This window comes from Pelophylax lessonae (assembly GCF_965119305.1).
Source record: "Pelophylax lessonae genome assembly, chromosome: 5".
Lineage (NCBI taxonomy): Eukaryota > Metazoa > Chordata > Amphibia > Anura > Ranidae > Pelophylax > Pelophylax lessonae.
In genome coordinates, this window is record NC_138772.1 from 229,684,673 (window position 1) to 229,703,715 (window position 19,043).

General features: G+C 45.4%; 1 protein-coding gene across 1 annotated transcript in view; it reads right to left on the minus strand.

Annotated features, from left to right (window-relative positions):
• LOC309556087 (sodium-dependent neutral amino acid transporter B(0)AT3-like) overlaps positions 1-7,473 on the minus strand; it is a 171,189-nt gene extending 163,716 nt beyond the window's left edge. Inside the window, exon 1 of the mRNA XM_082258407.1 lies at positions 7,228-7,473. Coding sequence (XP_082114533.1) covers positions 7,228-7,378 — 151 coding nt within the window. The 5' untranslated portion in view covers positions 7,379-7,473. The remainder of the gene's footprint in view (positions 1-7,227) is intronic.
• Between the last annotated feature and the right edge of the window lie 11,570 nt (positions 7,474-19,043).

Below are 19,043 nucleotides of genomic sequence, written 5' to 3' on the forward strand. Positions count from 1 at the left end.
TGCTACAGCAGGGGAAAAAAAATCCTTCCTGATCCCCCGAGAGGCAATCGGATATTCCCTGGATCAACTTTACCTAAAAAAAATTTTAGTACCCAGTTATATTATGTACACCCAGGAAAGAATCCAGACCTTTTTTAAAGCAATCTAGTGAGCTAGCCAGAACCACCTCTGGAGGGAGTCTATTCCACATTTTCACAGCTCTTGCGGTGAAGACACTTTCCGTATTTGGAGACTAAATCTGTTTTCCTCTAGATGTAAAGAGTGCCCCCTTATCCTCTGTGTTGACCTTAAATTGAACAACTCAACACCAAGTTCACTATATGGACCCCTTATGTATTTATACATGTTGATCATATCCCCCCTTACTCTCCTCTTTTCAAGAGAGAATAAATTCAGTTCCTCTAATCTTTTCTCATAGCTGAGCTCCTCCATGCTCTTATCAGTTTGGTTGCCCTTCTCTGCACTTTCTCCAGTTCCCCAATATCCTTTTTAAGAACTGGTGCCCAAAACTGAACTGCATATTCCAGATGAGGTCTTACTAATGATCTGTACAGGGGCAAAATTATATCTCTTTCTCTGGAGTCCATGCCTCTGTTAATACAAGAAAGGACTTTGCTTGCTTTGGAAACCGCAGCTTGGCATTGCATGCTATTATTAAGCTTATGATCTACCAGAACACCCAGATCCTTCTCCGCTATGGATTCCCCCAGTTCTACTCCACCTAGTATGTATGATGCATGCATTTTCTTAGCCCCAAAGTGCATAACTTTACATTTATCAACATTAAACCTCATTTGCCACATAGTTGCCCAATGAAACAGTGCATTGAGGTCAGCTTGTAAGTTGGCGACATCCTGTAAGGACGTTATTCCACTGCAAAGCTTGGTGTCATCTGCAAAGACTAAAATGGTACTTTTAATCCCAGACCCTATATCATTTACAAAGATAATAAAAAGTAAGCGTCCCAACACTGAACCTTGGGGTACACCACTGATAACCTGAGACCATTCAGAGTAAGAATCATTAACCACTACTCTCTGAATTCTATCTTTTAGCCAATTTTCTATCCAATTACAAACCAATCTTTCCAAGCCAGTAGACTTTACCTTACACATTAGCCATGTGTGGGGAAGTGTGTCAAACACTTTTGCAAAATCCAAGTATACTACGTCCACAGCCACCCCTCTATCCAAGGTTTTACCCACCTCCTCATAAAAAGAAATAAGGTTTGTTTGACAACTTCTGTCTTTCATTAATCCATGCTGTCTGTTGCTTAAAATATATTTTTTTCCAGCAAGAACTCATCTATATTGTCTTTTATTGAACTCTCCAGTATTTTCCCGACTATAGAAGTCAAACTAACAGGTCTATAGTTACTTGGCAAAGACTTTGATCCCTTTTTAAATATAGGCACCACATTGGCCATACGCCAATCCAGTGGTACTATTCCAGTCCTAAACGAGTCCCTAAAAATTAGAAACAAAGGCTTTGAAATTACAGCGCTCAATTCTTTTAGGATGCGTGGGTGGGTGCCATCTGGTCCAGGCGCTTTATCCACCCTTATTCTGTCTAAATATTTCTGGACCATATCACTTTTGACCCATTGTGGATTATTTGGGGCTGTGTCAATACCATCCTCATTATGGTCATGAGCTCCCGCATGCTCCTTTTGTATACAGAGCTGAAGAAAGTATTTCATAAATGTGCCTTCTCTTTGTCCCCAGTCACCCACTCCTGTAAAGGGCCTACATGCTCAAACCTAACCTTTTTACTGTTAATATATTTGAAACATTTTTTGGGGTTTGTCCTACTATCTTTTGTAATCTGTCGTTCATTTTGAATTTTTGTGTCCTTGATTTCCTTTTTACATATTCTGTTATATTATTTTTAACTATTAAACAATGATAGTGTTCCTTCTTTTTATATTTTTTAAAGCTCTTTTCTTTTTATCTACAGCTTTAATAACTTTGGCCGTGAGCCACATAGGTTTTATTTTTAGCCTTTTAAACTTATTACCCATGGGAATATACTTTGCTTGCAGTGAGTTTGCATAAAGTCTTTTGGAAAATTTCCCATTTCTGTTCTGTGCTCATTGATGCCAAAATTCCCTCCCAGTCTAAATCCTGGAGGGCAAACCTAATCCTTGGAAAATTTGCTCTCTTAAAGTTAAGTGTTTTTGTATTTCCTGTATGCATTTTTTACTTACAGTCAACATTAAAAGAAATCATATTATGGTCACTGCTACCCAGATGTTCTTTTATATGAACATTATTAATAAGCTCTGCATGGTTTGAGATTACCAGGTCCAACAGAGCATGATTTCTAGTGGGGGCCTCAATAATCTGCACCATAAAATTGTCTTGTAATAGGTTTATACATTTTTGCCCTTTTTTCTGTTCCAGCAGTGCCATTACTCCAGTCAATGTCTGGGTAGTTAAAATCCCCCATTATTAACACTGTCCCAGCCCTTGCAGCCCTTTCTATCTGTGCCAGGAGCTGAGTCTCCACCTCCTCATTAATACTGGGAGGTCTATAACAAACTCCAATGATATTCCTTGTATTACGCACACCCATGTACATTTCCACCCATACTGCTTCAGACTCAGCACACTCTCCATCAACTAGGTCCTCTTTCACACTCACTTTGAGATCACTTCTCACATAGAGACAGACACCACCACCCCTCCGTTTTACCCTGTCTTTCCGAAAGAGAGCATAGCCAGAAATATTAATAGTCCAGTGCATTACTTTACATTTTTCAATGTTAAACCTCATTTGCCATCTAGTTGCCCACTCCATTCATTTTTCTTAGGTCCTCTTATAAGGTTTCTAAATTCTGCTGTGATGTTATTGCCCTACTCATTTTTGTGTCATCAGCAAACACTAAGATTGAGCTATTTATCCCATCCTCTTTATAATTTATAAATAAATTAAACAGAATTGGTCCCATGACAGAGCCTTGGGGTACCCCACATACCACTCTAGACCATTCTAAGTATACGTTATTTTACACCACCCTTTGGTTGGCTACTGTAGCCAGTTTTCTATACAAGAACAAACCCTTTAGTCAATGCCTACAGACCTCAGTATGTAGAAGCGCTTGTGGAGCACTGTATCAAATGATTTTGCAAAATCCAGATACACCACATCCACAGGCCTACCTTTGTCCAGGTGGCAGCTCACTTCTTCGTAGAAGGTAAACAGGTTGGTTTGGTAAGAACAACCTTTTGTAAACCCATGCTGATGATACTTTTTTCATTTGCAAATTCTTGGATATAGTCATGTATCATCCCCTCAAATAGTTTAAAAATTATTGATGTTAGGCTGACAGGTCTGCCCTTTTTTGAATATTGGTACCAGGGCCAGACTGGGAATAAAAACAAGCCCTGGAAATAATTTCCCCCTTTCCAGGGTGTCCCGGTAGGACGGCACTGTCGCCTGCCCTGGAGCTGCTTTGAAGGCAGCAGCCTCCAAAAAAAATATGGCTGCGGCCAGGCCCAGGCCTACATGCCAACTGCACATGCACCGCCGCCACTCGGGGAAAGCCCATACACGCTCGGCCATTCTCGGGCAGGCAGGCACATGCGCAGTGACGTAAAGGCGCTGGGCGGCGCGTTTTTTTAAATGTAAGGCAGCAGTGGCGTTACGTCCAGCAGGGACGAGCACCTCATGACAGCCCAGTAAGACCCCCCTGCAGCCTCGGACATCTCCTGTACCATTACCACGGCTCCTGCATCTCCTATACCATGCCTGCAGCCTCTTTATATCCTGTACCATGCTCACAGCCTCTGTATCTCCTGTAGCTTCATTTGACCTACTACGCTAATCCTAAGCATGCAATTTTCATGTCAACATTTTCTTTTGCTAATTAAACCAATTAGTAGTGTGTCTATAGGCTCATTGAAATATTTCAACCTTATTTTCCCTCTTGTGAAAACCATATTTGGAACTCTAATTTTAAGCAGTTACACTTTGCTCCATGTACATCTAAGGGACTCTGGCTACCATAAATATAGTTAGTATTATGATCCTCCAAAGATCCACATATATAAGGTGCTATACCCATATTCTCTGTATTTCATATAGATATACTGTATACAATTCAGTATAGTCATGGTCATACTTTGTATTATAAAACTTTTGTGTTTCTTAATGATGAACAAACATGCTGAACACCTGTAGTAGAAGGGGTTATACCAGGATAATGTCTGCAGCTACAGGCATCATCATGGTATCTTTTTTGCTGGCCAGCGATGCTCTGTAATGTAAAAGCAATCTGAACGAGGTGGCAGAATAGGACCCCCCCCCCCCTTCCTGCAACCCTCCCAGTTCAGCTGGCTGACCATAGAGATGACCAAAAACCAAAATGTCTCCAATCATCTCTATGGTCTAGGAAACCAGAAGCGATGAGTATTTGTCAATTCCGGTTTCCTTCTATTGTAAACAGGCCGTTTTCAGCCTGTGAAAGCATTGGATCAAATCAATCTTGGTTTGATCTGTTGCTTCTTAGGGCATCCCAAATCTCTCAGTAAAGAGTACCTGTCACTGCCCTTGTTATCAAAAGGGATGTTGTTCATCCCTTGTGATAGCAATAAAGTTGATTTTAAAAACAATGAAAGAGACAGTACAAAAATAAAAAATGTTTAAAATTGAATAATAAAACAAAAAAAATGTTTTAAAGCTCCCCCTCATGTGCAAGAGGCAAACGCATGCATATATAAACAGCAATTGCACCACATATGTGACGTATTACCTTGAATATTAGAGCAAGAGCAATCATTTTAGCACCGACCTCCTGTGTAAATCTATGGACAATTTAATGTATCGTAGTTTGTCACTGTTCCACGGGAATGCACAATTTTAAAATTTGACATGTTTGGTATCTATTTACTCAGCTTAACATCATCTTTGATATCTTACTAAAAAATTGGGTTTTATATTGTGTTTGTGTTCAATAAAACTCATTAAAGTATATTTTTTCCAAAAAATTTTAATTTGAAAAACAGCTGCGTAAATACCACATGACAAAAGAAATTACCCACGATTTTTTTTTCTAGGGCCTTTGCCTAAAAATATATTGGGGGTGCTAAGTAATTTTCTAGCAAAAAAATGTAGATACTTACATATATGTGAGAAGTGTCAGAATTGGCCGGGGGCTGAAGTGATTAAAGTAGAACTAAAGACATTTTTTTACATTTTGGATGTACTGTAGTAAGGGAAGGTTATAAACCTTATCAGGATTTTTTGTGGTCTGCATTCCTTTTTTTTCTCAATTTTCCTTTACTTCTTGTCCAATAGCCAAAACAGGAAGTAAAGGGAAATTACTCCAAAATGAGGGAATCTATGGTTGTCAGCAGGGTTACAAGAACTAGTGCCCCCCATTGAAGATTTCCCCTCCATTTCCTGTTCTGGTGACAACTGAAAACTTGAGATTTTATTTCACTTTTGTTCACGTTGATCAATGCTGATGAAAGCAGCCTTATGCACCTGGTTTAAATAAGTCCATAAAGAGGTTTTCCACTTTTACAGAGAAAGTCGAGACCCTCCCAATTGGCACAGCTTCTTAGGTTATAATAGGTGGCTCATTTAATACAGCTCACACTGGAAACCAACGGGCTTATCAAACAAGGGCAGTCAGACCTTGGAAGCACTTTGGAAAGGAAGGGCTGCTGACACCTGATAAGAACCAAATGATTGTAGACCCAGCATGGCCAGATTTCCACTAGGCTACATAAACCGGGGCCTAGGGGACCACTGCCACTGGGTGCAACACCATGCCCATATTTAACAAGTGTCTTGTATCCTGAAAGACCTCAGGAAAACCAACACTGTAGAGTAGCAGTAAATGCTTTGTGCTGGAATGGGATGTCATTCTGCTGCATTCTTTCCTGCATGGTATATTAAGTGATCTAAGGATAGCACTTGCTAGTGGGCTGCTATGTGAGATACTTTTCAGTAACTATATCTTTCATGCAGAAAAAAATGGATCCGAAAGTAGAAGTCCAGGTAAATACTATTGAAGCTTAAACCAGAAATCACCCTCATTCTAAGCCCTACACTAACTACCCTGCAAAGAAAAGATATCTATACTTACCTATTCTGAGCGTGGCCGGTTACATGATGGGTTCCAGCGCCAGCTTCAGTGTAGAAGAGGGAAAGCTGAGAACAGATGCCCCATAGCAAGCCTTTTGGTGACATCACTGCAGAGGCATTGTGTTCATTGTTGGCTATCTCTCCTCTTCACTGAAATCGTCCACTGGGGAGATCATGTGAGTGGACTGGAGTGCCTTCAGATTAGGTAAGTCTTACGTTTACAGGGTAGTTAGAACAGGGCTTTCTGGGTTTGAGCAGGTTTAAGCTTAGATAGTATTTGACTGTCTTCTACTTTATTTAAACCTGCATACACTGTAGTGAAATGCTGGCAGGGAAAAAGTTCTAATAAACTATTTTTGAACTGCTTACCTCCACCACATTGCAAAAAAAATTATGAGGTATCCCAGTATTTAGGAGAACAAGACTTCTGTTTCTGGGATTTTACTTATTATGTATTTACTGTAGAAATACTGTCAGAATACTGATGTTTGTTTCTTTCAAATTAAAGCCTGTATAATTAAATTAGAACTAAATACAAAACCTTTTTTATTTTTTATTTTGGAGGGTTATATCCCAACAGGTTTTTTGCCATCTGTGTCCCATTGGGAAAATTTTCCTTCACTTCCCGTCCCACATCTAAAACAGAAAGCCATAGGAAATACCTCCAAAATGAGAGAATTCTTTACTTTTAAAAAGGTCACCACCAGAACAAGTGTCCCCATTGCAAGATTTCCTCTCTATTACTATTCTGGTGGCAACTCAAAATTTAGGATTTTCTTTTACTTTCACTCTCGGTGATAATGGTAAACAGGACAAAAAGACAGGGTGAATCTCTCAAATGGGGACAGAGACAGCAATAAAAACCTGACAGATACTCTAATTCCTCTCCACTCTATCCAAAACGAAAACACTTTAAGGTAAAATCATTCATAGTCTTAGTATTTCAATGTTAAAATATTAAAAATGATAAATAATTACATTAGACTGCTAGGAAAATAGTTTATTGGTTCTAGAAAAAGGCATTTCCAAAATTTTAAAACATTCTGGTCAGATGGGAGTACAAATCATCTGTCCCACAGGTTATTAAATTAGGTTTTTGAAAAATCTTACCTTAATCTTTATAAATGTGCTTACCTCCTCCATATGTTTGGCATAAATATGGAAATCTCCATACGTTTCCCAAGCCCACGGCAAATCCAATACATGTCAAAAGATACTGAATTTTGTTATCCCATTTTGGTCTGTCCTGTTCATTTGGGACCTTTGTAAGCTCCTTACTTGACATAGCCGTTCCTGTGTTTCCCTACTCAGAAAGCTCAAAGGAGTTTTCTTTTTAAACACCCAGGATAATGATTTAATCAGTTATGCTAGCATTAATATGCACATTTGCAGATACCCTTGGAAAAACAATTGGTTTCAAAAGGATGAGGTTTCTGATTTATAATGACTTTCTTTTTTCATTTACAGGAAACTACAAAGAAAGTTAATCTCTAACAGTTATTTAAGGGTATTCATGAATTTGTTGCCTTACGTAAACACCACTAATCCATTAACTCTTCCAATGTTAAATGTGTAAACATGTTACACTCAGTGGTGTAGCATTCTATATACCTCATACGTTTGTGTTTTTACTCCTTACATTCAGTACATTTCTAAGTCCTGTTTTACCACCAAGATAAGTACTGTATTTTCTGGCGTATAGGACTACTTTTGAACCTTAACAAAATCCCCCAAAAATGGGGGGTTGTCTTATACGCCGAGTATAATATATCCAAGGTAACCTAAGTATAAGTATTACCGGTAGATGTAATCTCTCAAGACGCTGGCTGTGTGGGAATCCTGTACCGGTATACCGTATGTACCGTAGCTTCGGCTACATACATGTACCACGCTGAGCCAATCAGGGAGAGCGATGTATTCTACTATTGAATGCAAAGCCTGCTCGGATTGGTGGAGTAACATCAGCCCGCCTCTCTGACTCTGCCAATCCGAGCAGGCTTTGCATTCAATAATAGAATACATCGCTCACTGTGATTGGCTCAGTGCGGTATACTGTATGTAGCCGAAGCTACGGTACATACGGTATACCGGTACAGGATTCCCACACAGCCAGCGTCTTGAGATTACATCTACTGGTAATACTTATACTTAGGGTACCTTGGAGATATTATGAGAGATTACTTGTATTACAGTACTTGGGGTACCTTGGAGATCTATGAGAAATCTGATGTTTTTTGATGGTGTTGCCTTGCTTCGGAAGGGGGGTAGTCTTATACGGCGAGTATAGCCCAAAACCTATGTTTTAACTTGAAAATTAGGGGGGTCGTCTTATACGCCCAGTCTTCTTATATGCCGGAAAATACGGTAATTTCTTAATTCAGGAGACATCTGAAAATAATAGTCCATGCCCTCTTTTTCTCCTAAAGTTTTGCCAAGTAAATGTAGGATTGCATCTGCTACTTGATTCAATTAAACTTTCTAACCCTCATTGTCAAAAATGTTTTGCATGCAATAGAAGTTTTTTTAATTTACCAAATACTCCTTAACTGCACATAACAATTTATTGGATAGTTTACATAATATTATTCATTATGAAGCAAATTTAGGTAATTCACTATACAGGCATGTGTGAGGACTAACCCTAACATAAATGTTGGACTTTGTTTGTGTGTGAGACATGACAACTTTAATAAAAATCACTACTTTTACTCCAAAACAAATTTTGTTTAAAAGAGTATACAACAATAAAGTCACCCATGCTAGTGACCTATTTGTAAAGGCCTTGCCAATCTAAGTATTACATTTAAGATTATGGATGTAGACACCTATAGATTTTTTTACGAATATACCAAACACAATACTAAAGGTGTACAGGTCCAAATCCAGCGGTCAACGCCTTTCTCATATAGCGTAGCTTTCTCAGGACCATACAATACGTAATACGCCGCACATACCAAGTCTAGGCGGCTGACACAGGGGCCTCAGACCATTATCAATCTCGGGGATGGCACAGATGGTTATAGAAATAATAATGAGATGTAAATGACCACATTCATCTTGCTAACATGTTCTAACAGATTCTGCGGTTGTGCCCAAGCATGTAAGGTAAACTCTTAGGTGATCCCATCAATTTTTGCTAAGGGTGAAAAAATATACCCTAAATCATGCTTAAAAAAATTAAAGTGGCAAGTACTGTAGATGCTGATCTCTGTAGCAACTGGTCCTTAATAAGCAAGGTAAAGGTCTCCTACTCTCCCTTAAATGGGTCCAAGTACCTGGATCTTGTCCAGCCTGGGACAGGGTTAAATATGCCACCCTCTCATGGCAGAGTGTAGGAGACCTTTACATAGCTAATTAAAAAAGTGGGCCAAAAGGCCATTCCTGCCCACCACCAGCATGTGGAAGGTAACATCTTGGTGTCACTGGGCCTTGTGGTCAGTGGCCGAATCCACATGGCTACAGACATGTGGCCCAGCAAACTTGGGCTGGGACCTTACATCTTCTTTGCAGCCTACTTGGTAAATATGTTGGCTGCTGGAAAGGTTGCAGGATGGGACACACTGATGAAGATGGTGGGGCCGCCTCATGTCTTGCACCTTTGTGATGGTGACAGCACATTTACCTCTAGGTCCTCCTTGATTACCTTTTTTGGTGACTCCTCAGAATTATTTTTCACAGTAATAGGTGCTTGTTTTATGCTGATAAGCACTTATTCTAAGTAAAAGGAGTTAGTAGAAGTATCACTCCCCCGGCGGTACTAGTTTTTTGGATGTGTAATGATAAATGAATCTTTTTACTGTAGTGTGGTCATCCACTATCTTTCTTTATAGACCTATGGTGACAAGCTGGACATGCACCCAGTTAAATTATGGGCAGGGGTGAACTGGCCTGAAGTGGTATTATATGTGTTTCTAGGATCTTTTGCCTATTGCCTCCATCCACATGAGGCAAAAACAGCAGCAGATAGAGAAGGGGTACCAGAAAAAAGATTGGGGTGCTAACGATAAGGAGGAGGAGGAAATGGGACAGGCATCTAAGCATATGTGGGTGGGCTGAGATTGTTGGGGACACTGTTGTCTTAAGTGACATTGAGGACTATTGATCAGTGGCGGCTGGTGAAGTTTTAAGATGGGGGGGGCGCAAGACCCCGCCCTTCTATTTTGACCCCTCCCATTTCTCAGAAGCCACACCCCTTATAGACCCCACCCATTTTGTCCCCTGTATTTTGCTTGCGTGAACAAATTCTCCCAATATATCACATATTAAGGGGTCCATCGGTACTAGTAAATCCCATAAAAGGGAGCAGGGGCCCTATTATGGGATATACTGTGAGAGAAACCCTATTATGGGATACACTGACTGAGAGTGGCACAAACCCCACAGTACAGGCCCCCTAGCACAAACCCCACAGTACAGGCTCCCTAGCACAAACCCCACAGTACAGGCTCCCTAGCACAAACCCCACAGTACAGGCTCCCTAGCACAAACACCACAGTACAGGCTCCCTAGCACTAATCCAACAGTACAGACCCCCTAGCACTAATCCCACAGTACAGACCCCCTAGCACTAATCCCACAGTACAGACCCCCTAGCAAAAACCCCACAGTACAGACCCCCTAGCACAAACCCCACAGTACAGACCCCCTAGCACAAACCCCACAGTACAGACCCCCCTAGCACAAACCCCACAGTACAGACCCCCTAGCACAGACCACACAGTACATGCCCCCTTTCAATGTAGTGACCAGCGTACATGCCCCCTTTCAATGTAGTGACCAGCGTGCATGCCCCCTTTCAATGTAGTGACCAGCGTATATGCCCCCTCTTAATGTAGTGACCAGTATACAGGCCCCCTTTCAATGTAGTGACCAGCGTACATGCCCCCTTTCAATGTAGTGACCAGTATACAGGCCCCCTTTCAATGTAGTGACCAGTATAAAGGCCCCCTTTAAATGTAGTGACCAGCGTACATGCCCCCTTTCAATGTAGTGACCAGTATACAGGCCCCCTTTCAATGTAGTGACCAGCGTACATGCCCCCTTTCAATGTAGTGACCAGCGTACATGCCCCCTTTCAATGTAGTGACCAGCGTACATGCCCCCTTTCAATGCAGTGACCAGCGTACATGCCCCCTTTCAATGCAGTAACAAGCGTACATGCCCCCTTTCAATGCAGTGACAAGCGTACATGCCCCCTTTCAATGTAGTGACCAGTATACAGACCCCCTTTAAATGTAGTGACCAGCGTACATGCCCCCTTTCAATGTAGTGACCAGCGTACATGCCCCCTTTCAATGTAGTGACCAGCGTACATGCCCCCTTTCAATGCAGTGACCAGCGTACATGCCCCCTTTCAATGCAGTAACAAGCGTACATGCCCCCTTTCAATGCAGTGACAAGCGTACATGCCCCCTTTCAATGTAGTGACCAGCATACAGGCCCCCTTTCAATGCAGTGACAAGCGTACAGGCCCCCTGCAGAGGTATGGCAGTGGGAGAGATGGGATCAGGCAGAGGGATGGTGGTGGGAGAGATGGGATCAGGCAGAGGGATGGTGGTGGGAGAGATGGGATCAGGCAGAGGGATGGTGGTGGGAGAGATGGGATCAGGCAGAGGGATGGAGGTGGGAGAGATTGGATCAGGCGGTGGGATGGAGGTGGGCGGGATGGGATCAGGCGGTGGGAGGGATGAGATCAGGCAGAGGGATGGAGGTGAGAGAGATGGGATCAGGCAGAGGGATGGTGGTGGGAGAGATGGGATCAGGCAGAGGGATGGCAGTGGGAGAGATGAGATCAGGCAGAGGGATGGTGGTGGGAGAGATGGGATCAGGCAAAGGGATGGCGGTGGGAGGGATGAGGGCATGAGGCAGAGAGGGATGGCGGTGGGAGGGATGGTCATGGGATGAGGCAGAGCAGAGGGATGGCGGTGGAAAGGCTGGATGGATGGTCATGGGATGAGGCAGAGCAGAGGGATGGCGGTGGAAAGGCTGGATGGGTGGTCATGGGATGAGGCAGAGCAGAGGGATGGCGGTGGAAAGACTGGATGGATGGTCATGGGATGAGGCAGAGCAGAGGGGGATGGCGGTGGAAAGGCTGGATGGATGGATGGTCATGGGATGAGGCAGAGCAGAGGGATGGCAGTGGAAAGGCTGGATGGATGGTCATGGGATGAGGCAGAGCAGAGGGATGGCGGTGGAAAGGCTGGATGGATGGTCATGGGATGAGGCAGAGCAGAGGGATGGCGGTGGAAAGGCTGGATGGGTGGTCATGGGATGAGGCAGAGCAGAGGGATGGCGGTGGAAAGGCTGGATGGGTGGTCATGGGATGAGGCAGAGCAGAGGGATGGCGGTGGAAAGGCTGGATGGATGGTCATGGGATGAGGCAGAGCAGAGGGGGATGGCGGTGGAAAGGCTGTATGGATGGATGGTCATGGGATGAGGCAGAGCAGAGGGGGATGGCGGTGGAAAGGCTGTATGGATGGATGGTCATGGGATGAGGCAGAGCAGAGGGGGATGGCGGTGGAAAGGCTGGATGGATGGTCATGGGATGAGGCAGAGCAGAGGGGGATGGCGGTGGAAAGGCTGGATGGATGGATGGTCATGGGATGAGGCAGAGCAGAGGGGGATGGCGGTGTAAAGGCTGGATGGATGGATGGTCATGGGATGAGGCAGAGCAGAGGGGGATGGCGGTGGAAAGGCTGGATGGATGGTCATGGGATGAGGCAGAGCAGAGGGATGGCGGTGGAAAGGCTGGATGGATGGTCATGGGATGAGGCAGAGCAGAGGGGGATGGCGGTGGAAAGGCTGGATGGATGGATGGTCATGGGATGAGGCAGAGCAGAGGGGGATGGCGGTGGAAAGGCTGGATGGATGGATGGTCATGGGATGAGGCAGAGCAGAGGGGGATGGCGGTGGAAAGGCTGGATGGATGTATGGATGGTCATGGGATGAGGCAGAGCAGAGGGATGTGAGGAGACACACACTGATCTCTATATACAGTGCAGTGTGGAGGGATGGAGGACACAGGGGGTGGAATAGTAGGCACAGCACAAGGTATACAGGGGACACAATCTCTCCGGATCTCCCCGATCTGTCACTGATCTCCGCCGCTCTCCGCTGTGTGCCCGATCTGTCACTGATCTCCGCTGTGTGCCCGATCTGTCACTGATCTCCGCCGCTCTCCGCTCGCTGTGTGCCCGATCAGTCAATGATCGCCGCCGCTCTCCGCTGTGTGCCCAATCTGTCACTGATCTCCGCCGCTCTCCGCTGTGTGCCCGATCTGGACCCTAGGGCTCGTGCACCACTCACACCCCGCAACACCCTGGGCTGGATTAGAGGAGTCACTTACCGGTGGTGGTCTGGACGGATGGATCCGATTCCGGTCCGGTGACTCCGGTCTCCTCTCCGCTCTCTGCCGGTGCCACCGTCACTCCCGTCACTTACCGTCCGTCCACTAGTCTCCGACGTGACGTCAGCGGGGTCAGTATGGGGCCATGGGATGTCCTGGATGATGATTGGTCCAGGCTGTAGACTGGACCAATCACAGCCAGGATATCAGAAAGTGGGGGTGTCCAATCGCAAAGACTTGCATCCAGGTTACGCCCACAGAAGGCAGCCAATCGGCGCCTCTTCTGGGACGTAAACCCCACCCCCCCCCCCCCTAGCCACCAGTGCCATCACAGAGGCCGGCGAACCCAATTTTTTTTTTTTTACAACTTTATTTGTTCGCTTTGTAATTTTTTTTTCTTTTTTTTAGGGGTGGGGGGCGGCGCCCTGGCGCCCTCTATGCACGTGCCGCCACTGCTATTGGTTCTCTTCCGCAGGCAATTTGTAGTGAATTGGCTCACTCATACTTAAATGCTGGCACAAAGACCCCAGGGTCTGGGCCATGAACGAGAGATATAGTTACTGATTGGCCACACTTTTGGATCCCTGATACAAGGGGAAAATGGATGATCTCATGTTGCATAGTGATGAGCCGAACACCCCCCGTTCGGCTCGTACCAGAACACCGCGAACAGAGGAAAAGTTTGTTCGAACAAACGAACCCATTGAAGTCTATGGGACTCGAACCTCAAAAAGCAAACAGCCTCATTTTGAAGGCTTAAATGCAAGTTATTGCCCCAAAAAAGTGTATGGGGGTCCGGGTCCTGACCTGGAGAACATGTAGCAATACAAAAAATGTTTTTAAAATTATCTTTTTAAAGGAGCACTGATTTACTGATTTTAATGAGGCTTAAAGTCAAACTATAAAAATGAAAAATTCCTTCAAATATTGTGCCTAGGGGTCCCCTGAATGTGTCTGTAAAGTAGTGCATCTCTACAATGTATGTAACCTGCTGCAGCAATACTGACATTTCTAAAGCAAAAAATGTCATATACAAATATACATACAAATTTCAAATCGCATGTACTTGTCATACGGGTGCAAAAAAATTGGACCTTGGTTGTTGGTGGTGCCTGAACACCGTAACCCCTCGCAGTTACTCTTGCTGGGCGCAGGAACGGGCCCTGCTGCTAAAAAATCCATACAAATTTGAAATCGCATGTACTCTTCATACAGGTGCCAAAAATTGGGCCATGCTGGTGCCTGAACACCATAACCAAGGCCTCGCAGTTACTCTTGCTGGGTGCAGGAACGGGACCTGCTGGTAAGAATTCCATGCAAAATTGAAATCGCATGTGCTTTACAAGTGCCAAAAATTGGACCTTTGCGGTAGGTGGTGCCTGAACACTCTAACCAAGGCCTCGCAGTTACTCTTGCTGGGTGCAGGAACGGGACCTGCTGGTAAGAATTCCATGCAAATTTGAAATCGCATGTTTTATACAAGTGCCAAAAATTGGGCCTTTGCGGTAGGTGGTGCCTGAACACTGTAACCAAGGCCTCGCAGTTACTCTTGCTGGGCGCAGGAACGGGGCCTGCTGGTAAGAATTCCATGCAAATTTGAAATCGCATGTGCTACACAGGTGCCAAAAATTGGGCCTTTGGTGTTGGTGGTGCCTGAACACTGTAACCCCTCACAGTTAGCAGGGCACAGGAACAGGGTCTGCTGTTAAAAATGACATACGACATTTCAATTGTATGCACCTGTCATACAAGTGCAGAAAAAGTAGGCCTTGGGGGTTGCTAGTGACCTAAACCAAAAACATTGTTGGAACCTAGCAGAATCAAGGTAGAGGAAGAGGATAGGCAGCATGTGCAGTCTTCAAGGGATGGCAGACCCCTAGCAAATTCAATCAGTTACATCAGCATCAGGGGCCTGATAACTCTTGTTGATCCAGGACTGGTTCATTTTGATAAAAGTCAGCTGATCAACAGAATCTGTGGACAGACACACTCTTTTTTCCATCACAAAACCTCCAGCAGCACTGAACGTCCGTTCAGAAAGCACGCTGGAAGCAGGACAGGCCAGTAGCTCCATTGCATATTGACCAAGGTCTTGCCAGTGGTCCATCCTCAAGACCCAGTAGGCCAGTGGATACGCAGCTGGTAAGGTCTCCAAGTCTGCTCTTGCGCCTAGATAATCATGCACCATATGATGGAGACGCTGGTTGCTTAAACCTAACAGCCCTGGGTGCTGCTGAGGACAAAATAACTGTTTAAAGGCATCGGTCAGCCGGCCACCTTCTCCACCGCTCTTCCTTTGGCTGACCGATGCCTCAGAAACACGTCCGGAGAATGTTGACCTCCCAGTGTCTGGAAAGGCGGTACACAATTTTTTTTTCAAGGCCTCCTCAAGATGTTTCATCTTCTGCTCCCTCTGCGAAGGCAGGATGAGCTCTGCAACTTTACCCTTGTAACGTGAATCAAGAAGGGTTGCCAAGCAGTAATTATCCCTCTCCCTGATAGCACGAATCCTCGGGTCCTTTCGCAGGCTTTGCAGAATCAGAGAGCCCATGCAAAGTAAGTTGGAGGAGACATGACCTTCTGAGTCCTCTGGGTCACTAAGGATGACATTGTCAGCAGGAGCAACCTCTCCCCAACCACGCACAACTCCTGGGGTTTCTGAGGAATCAATACCATCCCTTGAAGACTGCTGTATGCTATCCTCTTCCTCTACATCCATGCTGCCGAAATACTCATCCTCCTCCTCCTCTTCCTCCTGTGTGTTTTGTGGCCCTGCAGGAATGATATCTGCATAAAGGGGGCCTTGTGAGTAAAGGAAGTCCTCCTTTTCCTGCCGCTGTTCTGCCTAAGTGCCCTGTCCATGATCCCACGCAGTGTGTGCTCCAGCAGGTAGACTAGTGGGATAGTGTCACTGATGCATGCATCGTCCCGGCTCACCATCCCTGTGGCCTCCTCAAATGGTGACAGGATGATACATGCATCCGTAATCAAAAGCCACTAGCATGGCAAGAAAAAGCCAAGCTCCCCTAACCCTGTCCTTGTGCCATACTCGCACAGGTACTGATTGATGGCCCTCTGCTGCGTGTGCAGCTGCTGCAGCATTGCCAACGTTGAGTTCCACCTGGTGGGCATGTCACAAATGAGGCGGTTGGTGGGCAGGTTGAATTCCCCTTGACTGACAGATAAGCGAGCACTGGCATTGAACGAAGGGCGGAAATGGCCACAGACTTTTCCGGCCTGCCTCAGGAGATCTTGGAAGCCCAGGTATCTGGTCAAGAAATGCTGCACCACCAGATTAAGAACATGTGCCAAGCATAGAACATGTGTCAAGTGTCCCTGTCGGAGGGAGCAGAGAAGGTTGGAGCCATTGTCGCATACAACCATTCCTGGCTTAAGCTGTCGTGGCATCAACCATCTCTGAGCCTGCCCCTGCAGAGCTGACAGAATCTCTGCACCATTGTGACTCCTATCCCCTAGACAGACCAACTGAAGCACAGCATGGCATCTTTTAGCCTGACTGCTTGCGTAGCCCCTTGAATGCTTAGGGAGCACTGCTGCTGCAGAAGAGAACTGAGCAGAAGAGGACATGGAGGAGGTGGTGGACTAGCCAGATGTGGCAGAACCAGCACCAGCTTTTTGGAGGCGTGGTGGCAAAACAAGCTGCAACACCGAACCCTGTCCTGCATCCTTCCCATCTGCCAGCAGAGTTACCCAGTGCACCGTGAAAGAAATGTAACGTCCCTGTCCATGCCTGCTGGACCAAGACTCAGCAGTAATGTGCACGTTCCTGCTGACCGCTTTGTCCAACGAGGCCAAAACACTACCTTCCACATGATGGTAGAGAGCCGGAATGGCCTTACGTGAAAAGAAATGCCTTTTTTGGCCCTGCCACTGTGGTGCAGCACATTCCACAAATTTGCAAAAGGGAGCCGAGTCTACCAGCTGAAAAGGCAGCAACTGTAATGCTAACAATTTGGCCAAGCTAGCATAAAGACGCTAAGCATGTGGATGGCTGGGACAGTATTTCCTTCTACGGTTCAAATACTGGGGTAGTGAAATTTGCCTGCTGCTCAAATCAAGCGGTGGTGTACTGCTAGCAGATTGGGTGCAAGTCTCTGTGCCGCTCATTGCTTTACCACCTCTCAATGCTGGTATTTGAGAAGGCATGAGGTATAGTAGGGTTAGAGATCGTAGATGAGGAGCAAGGTGATGTATGCTTGTTTTGGATCTGGTGCCTCTTTCAGGTGCTGTTGCCAATGGACTGCATGGCAGGTCGTCATATACCTTGTCAAGCATGTGGTGCCCAAGCAGCCAGTGTTCTGGCCACGCTTGATCTGCTTTAGACAGATGTTGCAAACAGCAATGCTGCGGTCTACTGCACAGATGATGAAAAAAGCCCACACTAATGAACTTTTTGGAGTCCGCAGGGATTTTGCAGCACCCGGCACCTGTGGAGCTCTGTGCTGTGACACAATAGGTTGGCTACTGCTATGGCGGCCCCTGGAGCACATCTTGCCTCATTGGAGTTGTGCGTCCTCCTCATCCTCCCCCTCCTCCTCCTCCTCCTCCTCCTCTATACAGTCAGGCACCCTAGTAGAGTCAGTGACCTCATCATCCCCTCCCTCCTCGTCACTAGAGCAAACTTTGCAGTATGCTTCAGCTGTGGCAACATGACTGCTGGTTCCTTGTCCATCATTGTCACCCCCCTCTCTCTAGGCTCACGTTATTCCCTTCATCAACCTGGGAACCAACATCACAGCTTTCAAATTGCTGCACATCCTCCAGGAGCATGTCATTGACACTATGATCGAATAGTTCAGGTGACTCCTCCATGCATGATGGTGGGGCAACTGAAGAAGTAGCTGTGGAGGAGGAGCCTGTGGGACGGGCCGCTTTGGCAGCTGTGGTGGAAGGCAAACTACTGGTAGCATGGGTGTCAGAGGAAGAGGAGGATGAGGACAGCTTATTGATCCACTCCATCAACTCTTCCACATGTTGTGGATGAAAAGCACGGGCAGCCCTGGAAATAAAGGACGTGCATGCCCTGCCTGCAGGGGATGCACTATGTCAACTGTGACCACCGCTTTTCACAAGGGACAAAGAGGCTGCTTGTCCTCTTTTTGTGGCCTGTGAGCGTCGGCATCTCCTTGTCGGCCTTTTCAGACATGATATTGATACAGATCAATATAGGGTATACGCGACTGACCAATAGATACTCAGTGACCTGATATGATGTAAGTGATAGCCCTATAGATGAGCTGTGGTGGTTATAGATGTACGCAAGTGACCGATTATCAATATTCTTACTGATATCTGATGTAATCTATAATCCTATAGATGGATGATCTGTGATGCCTATAGAATGTTCCACAACTGAGCAATGGTTACTCTGGCTGATATCTTAAGTGATTTCTATTAGAGATGGCCTTGGGGTTCGCCCAGCAGTCAGTTTGCGGCGAACTTTGCTTGTTCGCTGTTCGCCTATCATGCGAACATATGGCGATATATTCTTACCGCCATATTCTTTTACATTGTAAAGAACTTTGACCCATGACACATCCATCAGGTGGTACAGGACAGCCAATTGAGACATTTCAGCACATGG